Here is a 9,623-nt window from a genome sequence, read left to right on the forward strand (position 1 = left end):
CAAAACTATTTATTTTATGGACTTTTTATTCATGAAACTGAGTATTTTGACCCGTCTGAAAAATATTGCTCAAGTACAGAAGGATGTCTCCTTCCTTCTTTCTTTCCTTCTTTCCTTCCTTTTTTTCTTCCTTCCTTCTTTCTCTCCTTCCTTCCTTCCTTCCTTTTTTCCTACATTCCTTCCTTGCTTCCTTCTTTCCTACCTACCAGTATAGTAAAGACAGGGCTCTATTTTCCACTATGAGTTTTCGGCTGATCTGTTTTCTGTGCCCTGCTTTTCAGGGTCCACTTCATGAACACTTAATGACAGTGGTAGGCTAAATTATTTTTAAATGTCTTGCACATAATTAAATACTAACTTTTAAATTGACTGGAAATTTATTAAAATCAGCTGATTTCAAGAAAATATTTTATGCAATGTTCACGTGTTCACTTATAAAAATGACGTTGAGATTTAATTCAGTTATTTTGAATTTGAAAGCAGTAAATCTGTTCATGCAACATGAAGAAATGTATTTATTTTACAAAGCATTGTATCAATCAGCCAAATTTCCGTTATCCCCTCTCTTAGGTGATATACATTCTGTGGAAGTGGAAGGGACGAGCTCGTCATCGGGCTCCAAACAGATTAAGTCCAACTCGAGGTCACTGGCGGATCGCATCTTTTCCCTGGAAAGGATTCGAGCCAAAACGGAAAACACGGTTAATAGCGATCTGGGCAAACTGTGACCAAAATATCTCATTTCTTTCTACTCAATGAAAATGACTTATAATAGTCTATATCCCAGATATATACTTTATTACATTACAAGAACTAGAGCCCATATTTTACTCAACATTTCATATAAAATTACAACTAACTTAAAGAGGCTCTGAAGCATTTAGATCATTTTTATGTGGCTCTCTGACTACAGAATAGTTCAGAATTAGATGTGCACAATGTTGACAAAAGTATTCACTTATCTGCCTTCACATACACACATTCCCGAGCAACATCCTAATCTCAATCCATCCTATGACGTGAGCAGACCGGTAAAGTTCTTCTACCCCAAACTTACTCATCTATATTATGGAAGCTGCTCTGTGCACTGGTGCAAAGTCATGTGAGAACAGGAAGAGGCCATTTTCAAACTGTTCCCACAAGGATGGGAGCTTGAAATCGTAAAGAATACCTTGGTGTGCTAAATCATTAGGAGTTCCAGTCCCTTAAACAAATGGGCTGAGCCCGACTGCTGGTGAACGGTACCAAATGATGAATCCCACCCCGCCGTCCTGTACAGCTCAAACACCAACACGTATTATTATCACCACATCAGTGAGAACGCGATGCAGCTCCCGCAGAGTAAAACATAAAAGTGGAAGTGTACAGGTGGTATCACATCATGGTACCACGCTCAAGTTCACTGTTCTTCCTGAGATCACCCTATTAGTTCAGCCTCAGTGTTGGATTCCATGTAGCAGTGAGAAGCACTGGAAAGCCTGAATTGATGGATTTGGACTAGGAAGTGAATACTTTCGTCAACATTATGTCTTTGCAGATGAACACATCATTTTAATGATTTCATTTACCTTAGTAATATCTCCAGGGCCAAGAGCTCTTCCTTGCACAGATGACTGATGAGAGCCACACCATAACAGTCTCCTAGCACATTGACTATGGTAGTGAAATGGCCTCTGAAGAGCAGATAAGAGGAGAACAAATATGCTGTCAGACTCAACTATGTTTTTCTTGAAGGTTTTCTGTCCCTCAGTCTACAACAACCAGATGCTCCAGCTCTTCTCCAGCTTAGGCTGTTCCTGGAAACAAAATTAGTCTCCAATCATTGCTATACAGGCTCTCCCCACAAGGAGGCGACTCAAGACTCATATTAGTATTTTCGTTTGCAGAAAAAACTGAATGGAGATGTTTGTGCATCTCTATTCAGCCTCAATGAGACCGTTTTGCTCCAGTTCTAGCTGCAGTCTGTTGGGCTATGTCCCAGTCAGAAATAACTGCAAGCTTTTGATAGCAGACAAGTGTAACTCCATCCAAAATGACTACATTACATGATGATTAAACATATACTGTGTGCATAATTATTATGCAAGTTGTTGTTTTGAGGATTCATTTTATTATAGAACAACTACAGAACTCTCTGTCAATCCAACCCGTTTAAGAAGGGCCCACGAGTTCTTCATGCGGTCTAGGTCTGATGAGGAGGGGGGCCACTTCATTATTCCTCCATCTTTAAGGTCTTTACTGGCTGGCCACAAAGCGGAGTACTCTGATACATGTGATGACACGTTGTCCTGCATAAAAATCATGGTCTTCTTGAAAGATGCATCCTTTTTCCTAAATCACTGCTTGAAGAATGTGTCTTCAGAAAACTGGCTGTAGGTTTGGGAGTAGATTTTGAGTCCATTTTCAACCCGAAAAGATCCAAATGGCTCATCTTAAGTCATACCAGCCCGTACCGGTACACTGTCTTTACCTTCCTGGCGTCTGATGTGAAGTGGAGCTCTGTGCTCATTACTGATCCTGCCACGGGTCGATCCATCTGATTCGTCATGAGTCACTCTTATCTCATCAGTTCGTTAAAAAATCTGTTTTCAGATGTGGACCTGCAGCTCCAGTCTTGATGTTTCAACTCATGTGTCCTGTTCAGCGGTGGTCAGGCGTCCTTACCTGGGCCATGTCTCTGAGCTCTGAACATCTTGTACTCCTTGGCCCTCCAGGTAGGTTGCATTTCTGGAATGTCACAGCACTGGAAGATAACGGGATCCTGGTCGCTTCACGTTTGATTTTTCACAAATCTTTGGCAATTATGTTACCTCTTTGTTTCTCAACATGTTTCTTGTGTCCCTTTGACTATTAGCAGCAAAATATTTGATGGTTTTGTTATCACACCCAAATATCTTAGCAGTTTCAAGAGTGCTGCATCCCTCTGAAAGATTTTTTACAATTTGGGACTTTTCAGAGTCACTTAAATCTCTTTTTTGGCATTTGTTGCCTGAGGAAAAGAAACTGCCCAATAATTATGCACAACTTGATATATGGTGTTGATCTCCTTAGACCCACACTCCCTCATTAAAAAAATACACACCGGCTGACATGGTGTGTTCTAAAATCATGCAAGATTGCACAGCTTGGAATAGGAAAATATGTATAAAAATGATGATTTGGTCAAAACTCACTATTGCCTAATAATTGTGCACACAGCATAGTAGGTGATGAGTATCAAGTTAAACTTACAAAAACCACTCAAAGATCAGCAGAAGGGGTGCATCACGTGCAGAGAGTCCCACAGATGTCAAAATCAGGATAGTGGTTGCAGATCCCGTTACTGGAACACCTGCAGCTCCAAAGCTTGAAATGCAACTGGTCAAGCTGCAAACCAAGCACAATTTCCATTGATGACCATCTGCAAACCAAGCAGCTGGAAATGCTCATGAGCATTTTTGTCTCAACTACAACATACAACTGTATTCCTCTCAACAATTCCAGCATGCATCTTTTCTCAATTCCAGGTACTTGTAGGAAGCAGCTTACCAAATGGTGATGAACTGGCTGACATCCAAAATGCTGTCACGCATCTGGGCAACAAACATGATACAGACCGCTTCATACAGCGCCAACCCGTTCATGTTCATGCTGGCGACTAATGGCAACATGAGCTGGCAGAATCTTGCGTTGGCCTTCAAGTTCTCTTCACAGCATTGAATGGTGACAGGCAGAGTGGCGACGCTTTGACAGAAAGCACATCCTTTATTGGCAAACCGTTTGTATGAGGAAACTACAAGAGTGTCACACTTTGACAACAAACAAACAGAACATTTCACCTGGACGCCATGATCATTGAGGTGAACAAAGCCTTGGAAACCCGGATTAAGATGAGAAAGGGGTTCCGTTTGGTGAACACGAAGTAAATCAATGGAAGAACAAGAAAGGAGTGCATTCCCAGCCTGAAAGAGACAACAAAATCATGATCATTGTTAAAAACATTCACTTAGCTTTCAGTGTTGACACTTTTTGACACCTCATGTGTTTGGGAGATTTTATATGATAACACACAGTAATGTAAAGTAGAAGGAAAATGATGCATGGTTGCACAGTTGCATCTACTTAGTTGATATTTTCTTTTGGGTCCATGCTCCTACATTTTTTAGATTTGCTTTTTAAGGCCTTTTGTTGATCATTTTTTGAAAAATAAAAACAGAATATTTTTTATATACATTTATCCCTGTGCTTTACAGACTGTAACAGTCTTCATGATGCCTTTTGTTCACCGGCAAACATAACAAAACCTCTTAGGGCCAGAACGTCTGGAGAAAACTGATTGAATTGGACTGAAAATAATTGTATTTATAAAAATTTATCTTTTTATCCTCTAAGCATAAGAAAGGAGTAAATTTCTTTCCTTTTTATGCAGAGTTCAGCGCTGCCACCTCAGGAGCAGAAGAAACGAAGCTGCGATGGACAAGGTGGACCTACCCCAGCAAAATTACCCCTATAAGTCTGGCAATTTTCATGATAGCGCTCCAGTCACCAACATCCATCACAAGCTCCACAACCAGGAACAAAATGCCGATTGGCAAGTACCTGAAACAAAGGACAGTCAAAAAAAAAAAAAAGGTTAAAAGAAAATTGGTGTTTCAAAATTATTTCAACTCCCTGTTTGTTAATAAAAATAATTTAAAAAACAGCTTCCTTATGTAAATACAAAAACTGGAATCAGATCTCAGTGGTATGGCCCCAATGATTTGTCTTTTTGTCTGACTAGAACTAATTAAGATATATTTTTTTTAGAATTAGAATTTAACCAAATTGGTAAAAAAAAAAAAAAAAAGAGAGAGAAATGATGTAGTGCTCGATCTTACCACATCATCCAGTTGAATATGATTTTTAGTGCATTGCTGAGGAGTTTAATGAACTTCACCGTGGCTTTGGCCTTGATTCCTGCCCTGTTTAGCATGACGCCGATGATGAAAGACCAGAAGATCAGTCCTATCATGTTGGCTCCAGCAACATATTTGCCTGTCAGTCGTGTCAGAGTGCCATTATGTTCCTAGAAACACAAATGTGCTGGACCTAACTCTCTAAGAGCAGTTTTATAGGAGTGCAGCACATTGTACATATCACTTTTCCACAAAAAGTCACACTAAAGCCATGAACTTTGATGTGTTTTATTTGCATTTAGTTTGTAAAATACCACTCCAAAGGACTGCATAATTGTGAGATAAATTCAAGGTCTATAAAACCTTCACATGTAAAAATAAAGAAACTGGAACTCTGCATGTAAACGTGAGATTTGTCAGCAAGAATGGTATTAGTTTTCCTTATGATCTGTTTATAGAACAGATCTAGGGTGAAAATTATGACATTCCCCTTGCAGCCAAACAGCCACATTCAGTCCATATCTACAATGGAATGGTTCAGGTGAAAGCATATCCATATTATGGGTCCCTGCATAAAAATAAATAAATCCTGGCTTAAGTACAACAAAAAATGAGTGGCAAAATGTGAAAACTGATGTTCCTCCCTCTTCCCAAAAAACGTTACTGTCGGGTCAACACGTCAACAGGTTCAAGTGTTTTGCATTGTTGCTTGTCTGTCTGTTCCCTGGTGATGTATCCCTCCTCACACCCGATGACCACTACAGAATGACGTTTGTGGTTGCAATGTGACAACATGTGAAAAAGCTCAAGGGTTATAAATACTTTCTGAAGGTTCTCTAGACTAAGAGCAGAGATCAGAAGAAAATACTCACTACTGTGGGATCAAGGGTGAGTCTTCTAGAAGTTCTTAATTTAACCTGAATAATCTCTGTCTGGTACTGCAAAAAAAAAAAAAAAAAAAGAAACTTTTTTAAAACTTTCCAAATCCAACATGGAAAGTTGTGCAGTGAGTTGTGGAGCTGATTAAAAACCTACCCTCTCGTAGAAAGCCTGAACGAAGCTCTCTGGAACCATGTTCCTATGCGAGTCAGAGGAGAGTCAGACAAAAAAAATAAATTATTTTAAATTTTAAAGATGGAAAACATGAGGATACTGAAATGGCCTGGCGTCCTTTCCGCTTCTAACCCGTTGACACCAGCGCCCCTCGCAACCCCACTGGGGATAATCGTATTTGATAATGAATGGATGGAACATGAGGATGTTTTTTTTTTTTTTATGAGAATTTCACAAAAACCCAGAAAGTTTTGATTTATAGTTGTCAGAGATAAAAATCTCTATTTTAACTTCTTCAAATTACAACCTGAATATGCAAACCAGGAGTTTTATCTTCTCACCTAATAAGATCCATAAAAAGCACTTGCATGTAGGAGGATGACATGTCTATGTTCACGGTTCTTCTGCCCAATTCCGTGTTATCCATACCAGGCTTGACCAGGATCACTAGAGTCACTCCTGCAACACAGTCACAGGCGGTTCTTCAAAACAATCACACAATACACACTGACTGTTTTGATAAATCTATGTTAAACTGTGCTGCCCATTATAAAGTCACCAATAGATACGGCCAGAATGGTAGAGACACAGATGTACGTTGATGTGAAGAAGCCTGTTTTCCCAGGCAATTTGCTTTTTATTCCAGTTATTCCTGAGAAAAGAGATCAGAACCAGAAGTTCACCTGGTGCCTGAGCAATGAGCAAGACAACATACCAGTTCATGCGTGTCCAATAGTCTAAACGTCTGAACTGGTCTTCATCTTTCAACACATTTTAGCCACAAAAAATAAATGATAAGAATATCAGATAATTCTTATGTATGATATTGTTTATAAATAATATCCACAAAAGAGTTGACATCTTTTAAATCTATTTCAAACATTTACAAGGTTACACATAAAGTGTCTGGGTTTTTAACTTGCCTGCAATCACACTTGTCACAATGAGAGGTGCAGCAAATAACTCCAGCATTTGAAGAAGCAAATTTCCCGGGATTTTCATCCAGTCCATTTGATGCTGAGTGATAGGAACCACATGCTTCAGCAACAACCCAACGCCTAACCCTAAAAATTCACAAATACAATAGACACAAAATAAAAAATAACATCAAGATGTAAAAACAACCTAAGCTTTGACAGACTTCATAACAATCATGTAAAAAAAATGGGGGTGCTTTAACATAAATGGTTAATGATTTATATGTTTTCTAACATATTAAATCTTTGATTGGGAGCAATATTGGCCAGAGATTATTGACACAAACAACTTCAGTATAGATAATTTTTTCTCCCTTTGTGTGGTGCAACAGGGTGACACTGACCCAATGTGCGCTTTACAAGATTTGTAATTTTTTTTTTTGAGATGGTGGTTTTGGGAACTGATGGTCTGATGGGACAACCCTCTGCTTCCCTCCTGTCTGTCTGTGTCATTTGTTACAATACACCAAAACGGGTTACATGAAATGTTTTTTGTTTCAACACAAACAAAACTTAGTGACTGCGTAAGCAGCCATTAGGAGGCCTCACAGTTACACCCCAAGTGGAAATGTTCATTTAGTAATAATTTCAATGAGATTACATTAACAAAAACACACATTTTTATTATAAATGTGTGGGGTTTTTTTATATAATATTTGACCATATAGAAATCATTCTTTGTATTGGCCAAAAGAAAATAATAATTGCTCTTGGGGTCCCCCTGGTGGCCACCCTGGGCCACGCTTCACTATGAGCTGCAGTGCAGGGCTCGCTCTCTCTCTCTCCCTTACTATGAAACCATCTTATTGGCACCTCTTTTATTTTCACAAATTTTTCCACCAATCGAAGAAGGGTATAATAAATTGAAATGAGAAGTAATTTAGAAAATTCACACAATCAGTTATAAGAAGAAGTCTTATTTTCATTGTAACATTTCCTTTTTCAGATGCCACAAACTTGAGCCAGAGAAACTGATAAGATATCTGAGGATTCAGATTTTCTATACATTTATAGGAATGTACTGATCAGCTTGAACAGGTTTATTTTTGAAGTTTATAAGTATAAGTGTGCAGTTGATATCTTATATCAGAGATGAAGGCCTGGCACCTTAAAAATAGGACACTTTTTATTTAAAGAGTATTTATGTGTGTTGACTCGTATGTATGTGTTTCTCTGTGTCTTGAAAGCCCATGTGGGCCGAGCACCTGTGAAAAGGTGCATGACACATTTTATCATGAAAATAAAGTCTATGAAATAGACTTTATGAAATAGACTTTATGAAATAAACGATAAGAAATCACAGAAGTAGAAAAGTACTTACCCAAGGCAATCATAAACAGGGTAAAGCCCTGAAACAGGCTCTCTTTCAGTACAGTCATTTCACGGTGGAGCTGAGACAGATGTGCCCTTCAAACGCAGCCGTTGGAGAAAATCAGTTGCTGGGAAACTACATGCCATTTTTGTCCCCCTTTTAAAAAATGCTCTGAAAAACCATACTTGGTCTCCATGGGTACCTTGCTACAATAAATAATACTTTACAAATATATTTTTTTAAATACCTTCGATTTTCAGTAATTTGAAAACAAATCTCGTTTCCATTGAATCAGTTTGATTCATTTGTTTGTTCACCGAAACATCTTTCAAGTTAAACAGTGTTCAAGTGATTTAGGAGGATTTTATTCATGTTGGCATCCAGTTCTGGGATTCCATTTTTTGGAAAATGCAGAGAAAGGCATGTCTGGTCTCCTGGGATACTTAGATTCAGGTTCAGATAATCTAAACAATGTTGATCATAATTTTTTCAAAAAATTAAAAAGACAATGTGTGCACAATGAGCAGATTAGACCCAGTCACAGATATTAATGTTTGACCAAACATGGAAAAAACTTGACTGACTTTTTTTTTTGTTTCGACACGTCACAAGATGCTGACATTAAAACGTGTTGATGGAAGACTACAAGATTAGAAATCAATTTAAATTAATAAAGGAAAGGCAATGTATGAATTTATTATTAAGTATGAGAAAGTAATATTGAGAAATAGAAATTTAGACCTAAAGAAATAATTATAAATACACTTGGGCAGCCATCTAATTGTTCTGCTCATCCGCGTTAGCAGCAAAGCTGCAGGTTTGTCCCCATTAGTTCAACGTACTTATGATTATTCTTCTAATGCCGACTATTATTTTTGCCATTATAATCAAGGTAATTGGAAATGTGTCATAATTGTCTTAACTGGAATATTCTTTAAAATAACTTTAATTTGCTTAGTGATTAAAATAATTTATACTGGCTTGTGTTGCCTAATTACACTTTAAAATCATCCAATCGACTTTACAGAGTGAAATATTGGAGATGGGAAAATTGAATAGAAAATGGGAGAATCCACATTATTATATGTGTTATAGGTTTTAATAATTTAAATTACAGAGTTCCCCAGGAAGAGTGGTTAGTTGCTGCAAGTCAGGAGACTATACTTGAGGAAAAAATAAAAATAATTAATTCCCCTTTCAGGAGAAAAAAAGTTGCATTAAAAAATAATCATTACAAGATGTTCCAGAGATTTTGTTGAATGTCAGCAGTTAGTGACTTTCTACCCACCAGCTAATGACTGAGTTCAGTCAATATTAATCAACATAAACTGTGCCTTGTTAATAATTAGACACCCAGACCTCCCAGATCCGTCAATCCTCTCGTTGTGCCTCAGTCTGGCTGCCTGA

General features: G+C 38.0%; 1 protein-coding gene across 1 annotated transcript; it reads right to left on the reverse strand.

Moving 5' to 3' along the window:
- Positions 1–510: 510 nt before the first annotated feature.
- LOC129377147 (excitatory amino acid transporter 3-like) lies at positions 511–8,361 on the reverse strand. The gene is made up of 13 exons (XM_055056913.1): positions 8,226–8,361; positions 6,851–6,991; positions 6,487–6,579; positions 6,269–6,386; positions 5,910–5,952; positions 5,747–5,812; positions 4,857–5,044; positions 4,471–4,578; positions 3,819–3,941; positions 3,529–3,723; positions 3,232–3,366; positions 1,569–1,673; positions 511–668 (listed from the first exon to the last, which is right to left on the reverse strand). The coding sequence occupies exons 1-13, from the start codon at positions 8,281–8,283 to the stop codon at positions 536–538; spliced, it is 1,506 nt and encodes a 501-aa protein (XP_054912888.1). The 5' UTR covers positions 8,284–8,361; the 3' UTR covers positions 511–535.
- Between the last annotated feature and the right edge of the window lie 1,262 nt (positions 8,362–9,623).

The sequence above is a fragment of the Poeciliopsis prolifica genome, unplaced genomic scaffold, assembly GCF_027474105.1.
Source record: "Poeciliopsis prolifica strain line A6 unplaced genomic scaffold, Auburn_PproV2 SCAFFOLD046, whole genome shotgun sequence".
In the NCBI taxonomy this organism is placed as follows: Eukaryota; Metazoa; Chordata; class Actinopteri; order Cyprinodontiformes; family Poeciliidae; genus Poeciliopsis; species Poeciliopsis prolifica.